This window comes from Gopherus flavomarginatus, chromosome 1, assembly GCF_025201925.1.
Source record: "Gopherus flavomarginatus isolate rGopFla2 chromosome 1, rGopFla2.mat.asm, whole genome shotgun sequence".
Classification (NCBI taxonomy): Eukaryota; Metazoa; Chordata; order Testudines; family Testudinidae; genus Gopherus; species Gopherus flavomarginatus.
This window is the reverse complement of record NC_066617.1, coordinates 270,333,158-270,349,155: the sequence shown is the minus strand read 5'-3', so window position 1 is coordinate 270,349,155 and position 15,998 is coordinate 270,333,158. Positions and strand designations below refer to the sequence as shown.

The following is a 15,998-nucleotide window of genomic DNA, read 5'->3' as shown; positions in this document are numbered from 1 at the left end:
TCAAGTTATAAGTGTTTCCATTCAAGTTGAAGTGTTCACATTACATATAGGTACACCCACTTATCCCTAAAACTTTCCATATTTAGAAAAATAGTTGGATCATTGGTTTTGAAAACACTGTGGGGTGTGTGTGTATGTGTACACATATTAGTCATTTGGAGCAATTGAATGACTTAATGGTGAAGAAGACTACATTTATTCTGCAAAGTTAAATTCTAAATCTCAAGAGATTGTACATAAATCCTGGATATAAAACCTGCCACTTGTGACCCTAAATAAGATCTAAAAATAAGGGGTTATCTGCAGGTATGAAACTAGGAAAAACAAACCATTCTCCTTCTCCAACACAAGTCACTGGGACAATTAGTCAACTGAGATTGGGTATGGCCTGGCTGGACAACAGTGTGTACTGGCACCAAATCACACAAATATTTTAGTGCCTTCTATTAATAGTAACTAGCCAGGCAACCTAGAAAGTTATCCAGATGAACTGTGCCAGTTAAATCATCATCAGATTTTAGATCAGATTAACAGTGTCTTCAGTATCACTTGCTGGAATTTTGGGAACAGTGCTTCCTGAGTTTTCTGCAAAAGAATGTTTTTGGTAATTAAAGAACTTCATCTTTGAAGAATTCTCTCTGTTTTAATAATCAAAGCTTGCGCTTTCTATTTAACCTTACTGGATGTTATGCACAGTCATTGGGTGCACTTACTGCTTGTGGCGGCTTGTCTTGGCTGCTCTGGAGATTAGCACTGACCAGGTGTTTTGCCTTCCTCTGATAGTGTCTCTCTCCCATTGTCCTCTTGCCATCTGCCACATAAGGGGCTTCCTCTTCTTGACTTGGCCCTCTGGTCAGGTCACCATGTATGTTTCCCCCCCTGGGGGTGTATCAAAGTCCCTCCATACAAAATGGCAGTCTTCCCTTTACTGCTCTGGTTATGCCACTCTTGCAGTGGTTAGTAGGGGAACCCAGATCCACCTTCTACTCCAGGTCCTGGCTCAGGAGCCCTCTTCATAGCCAAGGTCTGACCTACCCTATACTATGCTGCTTTTCCTCTGAGCCTTGTTGTCATGGTATAATTCCCCACTCTGACCTTAGCATCCAAAAGATGGGGTACCAGCATGAATTCCGCTAAGCTCAATTACCAGCTTAGTACTTGTAGCGCTGCCACCAACCAGGAATTACAGTACCTGGTACACTCTGTCCCCCCAAAACCTTGCCCAGGGACCCCCAAGACCCAGTCCCCCTGGATCTTAACACAAGGAAAGTAAACCCTTTCCTTCACTGTTGCCTCTCCCAGGCTTCCCCTCCCTGGGTTACCCTGGAAGATTACTGTGATTCAAACTCCTTGAATCTTAACACAGAGAGGAAAATCCACCTTCCCCCCCTCCTTCTCTCTCCCCCTCCCAGACTCTCCCTGAGAGAGAAAGTAATCCTAACACAGAGAGAAAATTAACCTTTCTCTCCCCCTTCCCTTTTTTCTCCCCACCAATTCCCTGGTGGATCCAGACCCAGTCCCTGGGGTCTCACCAGAATAAAAAAAAACAATCAGGTTCTTAAACAAGAAAAGCTTTTAATTAAAGAAAGAAAAAACAGTAAAAATTATCTTTTGTAAATTTAAGATGGAATATGTTACAGGGTCTTTCAGCTATAGACACTGGAATACCCTCCCAGCCTAAGTATACAAGTACAAATTAAAATCCTTTCAGCAAAATACAAATTTGAACTCCTTCCAGCGAAATACACATTTGAACTCCTTCCAGGCAAATACACATTTGCAAATAAAGAAAACAAACATAAGCCTAACTTGCCTTATCTACCTAGTACTCACTATTCTGGACATATAAGAGACTGTATCAAAGAGATTAGAGAGAAACCCGGTTGCACGTCTAGTCCCTCTGAGCCCCCAGAGTGAACAACCACCAAACACTAACAGCACACACAATAACTTCCCTCCCTTGAGATTTGAAAGTATCCTGTCCCTGATTGGTCCTCTGGTCAGGTGACAGCCAGGCTCACTGAACTTGTTAACCCTTCACAGTCAAAAGAGACATGAAGTACTTCTGTTCTATTAACCCTTGACTATCTGTTTATGACACTTGTATACTTCTCTGGCTCTTCCCCCTTCTCTGGGTTTGCCAGCCCAAACTCCTCCGTCCCAGGGAGTAACTGTAGGCTATTTTCTTCTAGTCTCAGACACACCTCCCTTTTCCTGAAGAATGGCTGCAGTCTCTTCTAGTTAAATCCCTGCCCCTGTCTCCTTCCCCAGATGCAGCCTGAACAATTAATTGGCCCATTTAACCATCTTAACACTTCCTGGCCTGGTGTGGAGTGGACACCTCCATCACATGCACCATAGAAAGAAGTTGGATGGAATGAGTACATTTAGAGTGCGTCTACACTGCACCCCTTTTTTCAGTAGCATGCAGTGTTCATATATGCATATCCTCCCCGCCCCCAGGCATGAGTAAAAATAACAAGGTAGATGGTGAGGCAAGTAGAACTAAAACATGGTTGAAGGGTGTGGGTATGTCCTTGAGTACGTTCATACACTACACGGCTCCCTAATTTTAAAAGTGTAGCATCATGGACAGCGGGTGAACCTGCGCTTTGGGGAGGCTAGCCCACCAGCCCTGTCCCTTATGCCCAACGCCCCGCCCTGCATGCTGGAGCCCCGAAACTCCACCCATAAAAAGAAAAGCCCTGAGAGAGTCCCCCACTGACTGGAGGAACCCTGGCCTGCCCCAACCAGACCCACGGCCCCCCCACAACACTGGACAGAGTTGCCGCCCCCTACCCCCGAGTGCCAGGTCGGCCCCGCTGCCAGCTGTAGGCGCCAGGCCCCCGAGTGCTGGGCCAGCCACGCTGTTGGCTGGAGCCGCCGGGTCACCTGAGCGCCAGACTGGCCCCAGCGCCGTGCCGGCTGAGCCGAGCCGGCAGCCTCCCTGAGCACCAGTCCGTCTCCAGGGAGGCAGTAGGGAAAGGCTCAGGCAGCTCTCTGCTCCTGAAGCCTTTCCCCAAACCAGGACCTTTCCTTAGGGCCATGAAGGGCTCCAGTAGTCGGGGAGCTGCTGAATCCTTTCCTCATTGCTTCCTTCTCTTCCAGAGCCTTTCACTGACGCATATAGCTACTCATACACTACAGACTCCTGCCAGTGGTGTATAGGGTAGATGTAGTCTTATTGGCTGAGTAAGCAGGGAACTTTTTCTTCTGAAGATGAATTGTATATATGGCCTTTTCATCCTGACAGTGCTGCTCTTGTGAGATTTATGGTACCATGCTCTTTATAACATGAAGACAAGGGGGAATAAATGCACAGATTGTAGTTCTTGTCTAGGGTCTAAAGTATCTTATTGCATACTTGGCTGTTCACATGAGTTCTTAACTATAAAGATGGGATATGTCCAAAAGTTGTTTCATTTGGAGGATGGCAATTTAACTTGGAGTTGTTGCAAGGTCAGAACTCCAGAGATCAATATCTGGCCATGAGAAACTTTCACAAGATCCATTTCCTCCCCCCTCCCCTCCTCATGTGGTGATGAGGCATGCCTCACAAGCTGCATTTTTGGCTGTGACATGGCACAGTTCAGGTGGCATGCTTTTTTAAAAAAAAAATAAAAAGAACATACCTTACATGCTTCATGTCTATGTCCTTACCAAATTCATGGTCCATTTTGGTCAATTGTAAAGTTAATGGTTTCAGCTGTTTAAATCTGAAATGTCACGGTGTTGTAATTGCAGGGATCCTGACCCAAAAAGGAGTTGTGTGAGGGGTCGCAAGGTTATTTTAGGGGGCTTGCGAAATGGCTACCCTTACTTCTGCACTGCTGCTGGTGGTGGCACTGCCTTCGGAGCTGGGCAGCTGGAGAGCGGTGGTGGCTGCTGCTCGGAAGCCCAGCCCTGAGGGCAGAGCCGCTGCCAGCAGCAGTGCAGAATTTAAGGGTGACATGTTGTTATGGTATTGTCACCCTTACTTCTGCGCTGCTGTCTGCAACGCTGGGCCCTCAGTCAGCAACTGCCACTATCTCGCCACCCAGCTCTGAAGGCAGCAGTGCAGAAGTAAGAGTGGCATGGTATGGTATTATCACTCTTACTTCTGTGCTGCTGCTGTCAGGGTGTTGTCTTCAGAGCTGAGTGCCTGGCCGACAGCCTCCCATCCCTGGCTGTCCATCACTGAAGTTATCGCAGAAATAAGGGTGGCCATACTGTGACTGCCCCCCTAAAATAATGTTGTGACCCCCCACTGCAACTCTCTTTTGGGTCAGGACCCCCAATATGAGGAATGCTGGTCTCCTCCTCACCCTCTCTTCCCCCAAATCTGTATAGTAGACCAGATTTCGCAGTGGGAGACCGAATTTCATGGTCCGTGACACATTTTTCTTGGACATGAATTTGGTAGGGCCCTATTCATGTCACAGTGCTACAGTCTTACCTGAAGATTTGTATAAGCATTTTCCTTTCGGATGTTTCTTGGATACTTAATTCAAAAACATTTAAATAAATTATTTAGGCATAATCATTCTAACCTCTTGTGGTTGAACTACTAATTAAATATAGAATATTTTCCGTAATGGATTTGTGATGGATGTGGGAATTTGGAAGAAATAATGCTGTGGATGAGTATAATCTGTTGATTGATTTATGGATGCACACTCACAAGAGTGTCACACAGTCACAAGAGTATCACAAACCCACATGGTGTCACAGATTGCTAAATTTTGCCTTTAAATCTGATTTAGCAGAAAGATGCGTGATATCACATGTTGCTAGAACTTTTAGCTACTCTTTTGAAGAAACTCTAGTGTCGTATGCCAACAATGACACAAAATATCTAGTCATTATGAAATGTGTTCTAGATATGTTAATTTTAGAGAATATAAGCAGCTTGTACGGAGGTGTAAGACATGACTTGGTGAAGTGTCATTTTCATGCCCCCCCCCAACGCTTCATTAGCATCTTAGGACCTTGTATCTGTTTGAAATACATACTTTGGAGGAAGGATAGCGCAACATTGTTAAATTTTAGATCAGAAACCGTCAGGCACTTTAAAAACATACATTCTTCCACTCATTGGTACTGTCCACATGTAGAGCTGAGATTAAATTGATGTTCTAATGATTTAAACTAATTAAAGTCCAAACAGTTTCAACAGTTGTTTAAGAACGAGTTTTTTTTCATTTGAAATTAAATGAAGGGAAACAATTACTCCCTTGCAAAGTCTAGCCTGGAATAAGTTATGGCTAAATTAAAAGAACAAACACACACTCAGTGTAGGTATTTATAACTGACAAGCTAAAGCAAATTGAATTTCAGAGGAGACTGCTGAAATTCACAATGCTTACAAAGAGAAATTTAGAAAATCTACATGTACGTTTCTGGTTTCTTCAGAGAAGGGAGCTTGCAGTGTCGCTGTGCATGTCTTTGCTCATCATTGTGTGGTAACTTGAAAGGTGATATTGTAATGTGGATACAAATAATGGCTTTGTAATAGTTATCCATAACTGTGGGTATATGGTTTAGATATTACTGTCATATTTCAATATAACTTGCTATAAGTTACGTAATTCATTCATGGTACAGTACATGAACATACTCATCATGATCCAGTGTGTTACATAAGTAAAATGCCTGCTCTAACAGGTATTAGTGTAATAGAGGGATGACACACGAGTGCTAGTATGAAATTAGTCTTTAAAGTTGGATCTCTAGAGCCAGTAAATAATCAGATATACAAAAGGTTCATTCCCCTGCCACATTCCTTTAGTTACTCAAGCAGCTGCCATTAAAGTCAACAAATGCTGACATTCATGCCAGAGGGTGGCATGAAAAGCTCTTTGGCTTGACATGCAGAGAGTCTGTGCTTTGTGCGCCATGCCAGAGCAGAACAGGTAAACTGAAACTAATAAAGGATGTTTTCAATTCTACTTTTTTGCTATGCCTACGCATGAGGTAGAGCAAAAGAGGGGGAGGACTGAAATGGTGCTGAACAATGAGCAAGCGATGGGGAAGATGCCAGCAATTAGGGAAAATATGGGGGAGGTAGAGGGAGAAGGGAAACAACCAGAAAACAAGGGGGAGGAGGGAAAGGAAGTGAGCAGGGAATGCAAAGGGAAGAGAGAGCAAAAAAGGGGAGAGAGCTGAAAAAAGGAGAAACAAATACAGAAATGTCACTTTTTTGACTCCGTTCACAATACTTCTAATGAATGCAGTTCTGTGTTTGAAGCTCTGTGGCTTTGTCTTCACTACCCGCTGTATCGGCGGGTAGCAATCGATTGCTCAGGGATCGGTATATCGTGTTTCATCTAGACGTGATATATCGATCCCCGAACATGCTTATATGGATTTCGGAACTCCACCAACCTGAACGGCGTTGCGGAGTCGACATAAGGAGCCGCAGACATCTATCCTGCGCCTTGAGGACGGTGAGTAATTCGATCTTAGATACTTAGACTTCAGCTACGTTATTCACGTAGCTGAAGTTGCGTATCTGAGATCGATTTTTCCCCCATAGTGTAGACCAGCCCTGTATCATTTTTGTGTGTTTCTTTTGGTACTCAAAAAATGGTTGTCTAACTTTTTATCCTAAGATGATATGCTACTGTAAGAATGGCCTCGATCCTGGCAACATTTACCTGCTTAATTCACTCACCTGAGTAGTCCCATTTAAGTCAGTAAGATTGCTTTTGTGCTTGAAGTTTTAAGCTTGTACCTCTTGACAAACTGGAGAAATGGTCAGAAATAAATAGAATGAAGTTCAATAAGGATAAATGCAAAATACTGCACTTAGGAAGAAATAATCAATTGCACAGATACAAAATGGAAATGACTGGCTGGGAAGGAGTACTGCAGAAAAAAGATCTGGAGGTTATAGCGGATCACAAAATAAATACAAGTCAAAAATGTAATACTATTGCAAAGGAAACAAGCATCATTCTGTGATGTATTAGGAAGAGGAAGGAAGGAAGATGCGAGAAGTAATTCATCCACTTTATTCAGCACTGATCAGGCCACAACTAAAGTAATACTTCCAGTTCTGGGCACTTCATGGTGGGAAAGAGGTGGACAAATCGAAGACAATCCAGAGAGAAAAACAAAAATGATTAAAAGTTTAGAAAACAAGACTTCTGAGGAAAGAATGGGGAAAAATATTTGGTTTGTTTAGTCTGGAGAATAGAAGAAAAGACTGAGGGGGCACATAACATCTTCCAGTATCTAAAAGGTTGTTGTAAAGAGAAGGGTGATAAACTGTTCTCCTTCTCCACTGAGGACAGGATGAGAAGTAATGGACTTAAATTTCAGCAAGAAAGATGTAGATTAGACGTTAGTAAAAAGTTCCTAACTGTAATAATAGTTAAGCATTGGAACAAATTACCAAGGGAGGCGGTGGAATCTCAGGTCATTGGAAATTTTAAGAACAGGTTAGACAAACACCTGTCAGGGATGGACTAAATAGCACTTAGCTCTACCTCAGTGCACGTGCCTGGACTAGATGACCTATTAAGGTACCTTCCAGTCTATGGTTCTATGGTAAGGATACATGCAGGTTTTGGACCTTAAAATGTTCTTGCTCTTAGTGCTTAATGAAAGCTAGTGCATAAGTTAATTTTGGCAATGTTTGTTCAAAATCATTTATTACAATCTAAGAATTGTTTTCTGTGTGTTCACATAGACATTAAAATCTCCTGCATAAAGCCTTTTTTTTTTTTTTTTTTTAAATAAGTGTAGTTAAATAGCTGCATAGTGAAACCTGAGCATTTGTCAGAATCTGTGATAGTTCACATGTGGTAGATTAGAGATTCCAGAAAGTAAAATGTGTTTGTAGATTCTGATTCAGGGAAGTAATTAAGTGCATGCCTAATTTTAAGCATGTGATTCGCCCCACTAATTACAATGGGACAAATAATATGCTTAAACTTAAGCATGAATTTAAACACCTTGTTGAATCTAGGAATTAGGGTTTAATTCTCCAAACTAACTCTTAAAAGCCTGACTAAAAATGGGAAACAAAACTCAGGTTTAGAACAAATGTCCCTGTTATATCAGGGAGTTGTGCATCTGCTAGAAATGTTTTTAGCATGTCTTCTTGAATGTTAGCTTCTCAAGCAGAATATTTTGCCATTAATATATTTTTGGCTGCCTCTTTTGTTGTTTTATATAAATCTTCATGTATATGTGCATTTCTCTACCCTCTTTTTCCTTGAATAATCCTGTAGTATGCAGAGACCACATAAAAAGCAAACTGTTTTTATGTGTCACCATGTGAATTGACAACTTCATACTCTATTTACAATATAAAATTATCGTGCTATTGGAGTAAGACTCCTAAAAGAAAATAAATCAAGGAAATGAAAGTATTCTAAATTTTGCTACTTACTTTCATGTATTTTAATGTCAGTGTCCAACAGCTAACTGTAATGTGTTTAATTTTAAAAAAATATTTTGGCTCTGGTATTTTTAAAATATTACCTGGAAAAAATAACAAACAGGCCTTCATGTGTGTTGGATTTGTACTAATGCTGGAATGCCAAAACTGATACGTTAACATAAACAATGGCTTTAAAAAAAATCATAGTTTAACCATTTTGCAAATTGCAATTCAACGTTTCTCATTTATCAAATATTTTCTTTTTTAAAAAAATACATATGTATTTAAAAATCTGCTTGGCACTCCCAAACCAATGCAAAGATCATCGCTTAGTTGCAGTTTTATAACTTCTCTCCCAAACGAACAAAAACAACCCAGTGTGTTATGCAGATGATCCACTTAAATTTCTCTAAAATATTTCTATTTAATTATTCCTATAAAATGTGGGGAAAACTTTCTTAGACTTTTGTATGTTAAGATTTGACTTAAAAATGTATTTGACAGTTGCACATGTGACTAAGGATACAGTGGATCAGGAATCAAATATGAGCCTGCTTAAATAATTTTCAAGATTTTCTGGTTCACGTGTAGTGATATTGAACTCTTTAGTCATAGGCTTTAATTTGTGCATGGTGCTGACCTGATGCTGTGCAGGGACACTCACTGCATCCCTTCATTCAATTCACTCTAATTATCCCCAACTTCCTGGGGAGCCTGCTTAGAACTGGCCATGAATGTTTGTTGTTAAGTATTAAGACATTAGGCTACCCTGGTTACATGTAACAAAGTAGTTTTAGGCTGTGAATTTACATATAGATGATCAGTACAGGAAGCTGAAATTATATTTGTCATAATTTTATTTAATCAAATACAAAGTATAAATTGAAATAATAATAAAACATTTTGACTGTGACTTAAGTTTGGAGCAAATGAAATGCAATTTAATGTTACTTTGAGTTCTTGTACATTGATGTTTAATTTCACTGCACATTTTAGAAGTGGCTATGGTATGTTAATTATCTTTGAAACAATCAGATTTGTGTGCATATTTCAGGGTGGTGGTAATTATTTTTGCTGGGAGCATCTGTTAATGCAGAATTTTGCCTTTTCAGGTTCATGTGAAAATGGCGGATGAGGCTGTCTGTGTTGGCCCAGCTCCCACCAGCAAAAGCTACCTCAACATGGATGCCATCATGGAAGCCATTAAGAAAACCAGAGCCCAAGCTGTGAGTCTGAATGAGTCTATCTGCTGCAGCTGTTTCATATATAGAAAGCAGAAAAGCCAGAGTTTGTATTTAAAAAAAAAAAAAAAGAGATTGAATATGCTATTCCAGTTAGTTCATGTCACATGAGCTAAATGTGGCCGAAATCGCTACTGGAAATCAAAGGCTTTGTAGCATCTGGCAGTTCTGGTCGCTGATCCTGCAGGTGGCTGCTGGATTCAGCTTTCACACCAGGGAGCAGCTTCAGTTCATTCCCAAATTTGCTTGGGGAAAAAAACCCCCAATTAGTTTTGAGCACTAACCCTTTCCATGCCATAACAGCTTTTCTCGATGTTTTTATAAAGTGTGTCCAAAAAAGGCTTTTGTTCAAATTCAGTTTTAATCATTTTTAAAATTACACACATAATTACACTTGCAAAAAGGTAAATGGTGCATCCAGTAATTATTTTTGTTGTTTCATAATGTTCCACAAAATGCACATTAGCATTGATGGGTAAATACGGCTGCTGTTGTCTGCCTCCTTCCTATCCCAATGGGCCATTGATCCAAAGTTTAACAGGGATTATATTGGAAAAACAAACATACATATAACTGATTGAAATAATGCTTTTTGCTGTGGTACCAGTGAATTAAGTGCGTTACTATGTACAAAAACATCTTTAAATAAAATTTGATGGATGGAATCAGTCAACACCAGTAATTACCCTGGAGTGGCTCAGTTAGCATTATCATTTCTTTCGAAATGAATGTCTTTCAGTATGGTGCTTGCAAAAAAACCAAAACAGCCCCCCCCTTGAAATCGAATTTACAAATAGTGCAGATGCTTACACTGTTTAAGACACAATGCAGATAAGAATAGTTTTTCTTTAATCTTTAGTCTGTCAGAATGTGTCTTTAGTTGACTGTTCATATAAAATTAAAAACAGTGCTGTTTTTGTGTAATTATGCAGAATTTATATTAAAGTGGGGATAGCATGTGGGGGTACATAAGTATGATCTGAGCTCATATTACTTTCGTCCCTGCTGAAAAAGCAGAGCACATTATCCCATTGATCACTAGCAGTGCTAGGAGCATTAAAGGTGGTAGAACTTTTAATGGTAGACACTAGAACTGCTGCTAGCATCTTATGCTAGAACAGGGATTCTCAACTCGGGGTCGAGACCCCTTAGGGGGTCGTGAGGTTATTACATGGGTGATTGTGAGCTGTCAGCCACCACCCCAAACCCTGCTTTCCTCCAGCATTTATAATGGTGTTAAGTATATTAAAATGTGTTTTTAATTTATAAGGAGGGGTCGTACTCAGAGGTTGCTATGTGAAAGGGGTCACCAGTGCACAAATTGAGAACCACTGTGCTAGAACAATTTTGGGAGGGAGTAGATGGGGCGGGTGGTTAGAAAGGAATAGAAAGGGTGTAGTTGAGGATACTTGTTGAGATATCTGTAGTCAGAGAAGTGTGGCAAAGAAAGAAACAAAAAAGATCATCTCTGTGCCTCTGGAGACAGTGCCTCCCTCTGTCATAGACAAGAAGTGCTGCCTCCGGAAAAGCCAGGTCAGACAATGCATGTTAGCAGATGTGAGTTGGGGGGGCCAGATCACTTAACCCAGTGGTCCCCAACCTTTTTGGCTGGCGGGTGCCAGCCGAAGAACCATTGCGGCGGTGGAGCACCCGCCAAAATGCTGCCGAATTTCGGCGGCGACGCCTCTCGATGATGACACTTGTCCACGGTACGTGGCGCCAGTGAGAGGCATCCCCTCTGAAATGCCACTGAAATTCGGTGGCATTTCGGCGGGTGCTGTCCCGGGGGCCAGGATGTGGGCGCATTTTGGCGAGTGCTCTCCGGGGGCCATGGCGCCCGCGGGCACCGCGTTGGAGACCACTGAATTAACCTATGCTGAGGACAAACAATCTTGAAATGTTAAGCTAATAATCAGTGAAACACTGTCTCACCTTGACATGCCTAACTCTCTGTGTATTGATTTCTAGTCTTTGAAATCTGATAAATTTTAAAACTCATCTTGGTTTTTATTTTCAAAGGTCCACCCAGGATATGGATTTCTTTCAGAAAACAAAGAATTTGCCAGGCGTCTGGTAAGGTGTTTTTTTTGGTTTGTTTGTTTTTGTTTATGAATCTTTTGCAAAGCACTGGCATGAGGAGGTGTCATAGATTCAGTGCATTGAATGGGAACCAGTGTCTTAGAAGACTTAAAACGTTGTTGCAGCATATTTAGAGATTAAACTGCACATGTTCCAGAATAGCACTGTAACCTGAAGAAATGGATTGTGATTGAACATACCTGAAATATCAAAATACCATTTCATAGCACATTTAAAGGTTATATTAAAATAAAGGGATTCTGTCGCTGGGGGGTGGGAGGGAGGGGGCAAGCGAGGGCATTTTAATGGTATGGCTGGATTTTTGCATTCTGAGATGTGGATGGTGAGGAAGTTGAAAGGATTTTCCCATTACAAATTTGAATTTTATAACATACTGAAAAGTATATATTTTCACATGCAATTAACTGTTTTTATAATACAAAAGCTGACTGAATTTATTAAATTTATTTTAATGATTGAACCAAGGACGTAGTCCTGCAAATACCTTTATTGGGACTATTCAGTTGCATAAGTGTTTTTATGATTGGGCCTAGAATGAAAGAGCCAAATTCACAATGAGGAGCTTGATTCTTCATCCAGTGAAGACAATGGTGAATTCCTCATTTTTTCTAGTGGTGTAGGATCTGGCAGTTAGTTTTACTGTAGGCTGCTTCTCAACTTTCAGTAGAAAACAGTTCTTGTCTCCTTGGACCCAGAGGAATCATGTGTATCTGTGCTGGCCAGTTCAAGCAGGGGGGAGTTGATATGCCTCCCTGCCTAGCTGTTTATGTAATGTTGCAGTGGTAGGCAATTGAGCAATACAACAAAGAAAAGTCAATGGAAAATCATCAAAGATAAACTATAAACTTTAAAACCATTTGGAGGTGAAAAGGGAACATTATAACAGTCAGGGGATTGCCCTGTCTAGGAATAAAGACAAAAGACAGCCTCAGTGTATCTGGGGAGAAGGAAACTGCATCCATTCACTGAGGAGACATCTTGTTGAGCAGTGGTTTTTCATGAAAAATTGAATCCTGGTTCCTGAGAAACTAGCCAGCTTTGAAACAGACCGAACCAGGGATCGGCAACCTTTGGCATGCGGCACGCCAGGGTAAGCACCCTGGAGGGCGAGGCCGGTTTGTTTACCTGCTGCGTCCACAGGTTTGGCTGATTGCGGCTCCCACTGGCTGCGGTTTGCCACTCCAGGTCAATGAGGTGACGGGAAGCGGTGGCCAGCACATCCCTCAGTGGGCCATGGGCCAAAGGTTTCCAATCCCTGGACTGAACCTTTGGGGAGAGAACTTATTTTATTAGATAGGAAAGATAACTATTAAGTGTAAGCCCTAGTTCACATATTATGATTTTGTTTTGTATTTTAACCTTTTCTTTCCTTCACTCTCTCATTTCTAGTGGAGTTTCTGTTCTTTTGTAAATAAACCTACTTTTGTATTAGAACTGCTGGTAGGTGCTGTGCATTATACAGGAGTGGTGACCTAAGGTAAAACTGGTTAACAGGGGTACCATACTCCTTTGGGAGTAGAGGATTGGGAATTTCTGAGAGCAGCCAGTATCAAGGGCCTGCATATCACAGGAGAACACTTCAAGGGACTTTGGGGTGTGTGGTGCATCTATTGTTAATCTGCAAGGCAAAAGCAGGCTGGCATAGCCCAGAGGAGAGTGCTTGAGAGACTCACTGGCTGGTGCTGTTAGGGACCTACCACCCAGCTACCACAGGCAAGACTCCCTCTTGCTGGAGGGCAAGAAGTAACAAAGTGACTCTCAGTCCTGGGTACCCTGAGAACTATCACATCTCCCCCATGTAACTTGATTACATGTTAATTGAAAAGTGTGACTTATTTAAAGCTCACATATTACAAGTAGTAAGGAATATTTGTTATCATTTAAATAAGTAATTAAGAGTATTTGTACCCTATTATGAATGTTTGAAGCACAGGTGTAAAGAAAATACAAAAATGGAGAAGAGAGTTGTGATTTTACAGAGGATATTGGTAAATAGTCCTTGGTTTCCCTTGTCTTACCTGGTCTGTGCTCATTTTGTTCAGGATTCCAGCTGTAAAGTGGAGGAGGGGAAGGCAGGGCTTAGGGCTTGTCTACATCACAAAGTTGCAGCACTGGTGAGGGGGTTACAGTGCTGCAACTTAGGAGGTGTACACATCTGCAGGGCATCACCAGCGCTGCAAACTCCCTGTTTGCAGCGCTGGCCGTACTCCCGTTTTTGTCTCGGGTGTAGAGGATCCAGCGCTGGTGATCCAGCGCTGGTAATCAAGTGTAGACACTTACCAGCGCTTTTCTTGACCTCCGTGGAATAAGCAGGTATCCCAGCATACCTGAGGAAGCCTCTCTGGTAATCAAGCAGGTCTCCTTCCCCGGTTTGCTCTCGCGTTCCCCGAACCCCCGAGCAAGCAGGTTTTCTTTCCCTGCTGTTTGCAGGGGGGTTCGGGGAACGCGAGAGCAAACCGCGGGGAAGCATGTCTCCTTCCCCGGTTTGCTCTCGCGTTCCCTGAACCCCCGAGGAAGCAGATCTCCTTCCCTGCGGTTTGCTCTCGCGTTCCCCGAACCCCCGAGCAAGCAGGTCTCCTTCCCTGCGGTTTGCTTCTCCGCGTTCCCCGAACCCCCGAGCAAGCAGGTCCTCCTTCCCCGGTTTGCTCTCGCTCCGATTCCCCCGAACTCCCGGCAAGCAGGTTTTCCTTCTTGCGGTTTGCTCTCTGCGTTCCCCGAAACCCCCCTTGAAGCCGCCCAACAGCGCTGCAGTGTGGCCACATCTAACACCACTTGCAGCGCTGGTTGCTGTAAGTGTGGCCACTCTGCAGCGCTGGCCCTATACAGCTGTACTAATACAGCTGTAACAACCAGCGCTGCAAAATTGCAGATGTAGACATACCCTTAGTTGCCCTGGATATCCAGCTTTAATGTATGCCATCACCCCAGTAAGAAAACTTTACTTGTAAGTGGAATACAGAACCTTTGCTATCTTTAATCACCATGTTGCAAAAAGCAAATAAACAAGAGTCCAGATTCTGCATGATGCTAAATGCATCCTGAAAGTTGCTGAGTATCCTTTCCTTCCACTGAAGTTGGAAGGAGTTGTGACTACTTGGTACCTTCCTGGTTTGCCCCCCAAATCTGGTAAAACATCTTAAATTTTAACTTTGTACCGCTAGCAGTCTTTCCATTCTAATTGCTCTGACTGTATGAAGAACAGTATGTTGGCCAGAGCTCAAAATGACTCCTTTTACTCATTTTGTTTTTAATTGTCAGTGAATTCTGTTCCCACTGGATTACTCTAGCATGATAGCTAGTTTTAGTTGGCAGTTGCCTTAAAAACAAAAAAAGAAACAAAAGTATTTGCTCATGTTGTATAACTATTATGTGTATATTTTACTGCCAAACTTTGAAATTTGATAGTCATTATCCCAAACTGGGCACATTTCCTAGTAATCTGGTGGTTATTTGGTGGTGTGAATTACACTCTGGGTGACAATCTGGAACACTCTCTTTTGGCAGAACTAAGTAGAATGAAGCAAAGGGGATTTCCCTCCTCAAAATATCTGCAGATACTCATTTGTATCTAGAAGCATATTCAGATCTGGCTGGTGAGATAAATTTAAAATATTTTTTAAATTTGTTAATTTCACAAATTTGCTCACTCTGTAGCTATATAAAACCAGAATACAATTTATAATGCTTTTAATTAATTTTTACTTTTAAATGCTCTACATAAAAGTTGCACTGAAGGCCCAATCCTGCTCCCATTGGGTGCAGAATCTTGCTCTCGGAGGACTCCTTAATGTAATGATTCCTTGTTTTTCTTAACTGAGCATTATTGGTATTTCTCATCTATGTATTTAGGGTGGAAACTGAAGGCTCATACATTTCTCTTCATTCCAATCTAGCACAACTGTCAAGGATTAATACTAGGGCTGTCAATCGCAGTTAATGCCTGCGATTAACTGAAAACAAAATTAACACGTTAATCAGATATCTCTATGTGGGAAGGGAGGCATTGGCTGCAGAGGGACCCAACAGTGTCAGAACAGACACAGTAACCCAAGATGCCTCCAGAGGGTGGGAAGAGGAGAGAAAAGGAAGTGGCTTCCATTCTGGCTCCAGTGGAGAGAGAGGGATCCTGACCCCACCATGCCCCATTGCTCCCATACAACTCCTCACTCTCGGGGGTCCCCCATAGAGAACAGGGACCTGGCGAGCTCAGCCTCTCTCCACCAGCCTCTCCTCTCCTGCCACATGCTGAGTCCCTGAGGTAAAATCCACCCTCCCTTGCAAACAAGGGC

At 42.1% G+C, this 15,998-nt stretch overlaps 1 protein-coding gene across 3 annotated transcripts in view; it reads left to right on the top strand.

The window, feature by feature from the left end:
- Positions 1-15,998, top strand: part of PCCA (propionyl-CoA carboxylase subunit alpha) — a 445,042-nt gene that overhangs the window by 55,298 nt on the left and 373,746 nt on the right. For all 3 annotated transcript variants that reach the window (XM_050948397.1, XM_050948393.1, XM_050948408.1), the window contains exons 5-6: positions 9,481-9,594; positions 11,629-11,682. In XM_050948397.1, coding sequence (XP_050804354.1) covers positions 9,481-9,594; positions 11,629-11,682 — 168 coding nt within the window. The remainder of the gene's footprint in view (positions 1-9,480; positions 9,595-11,628; positions 11,683-15,998) is intronic.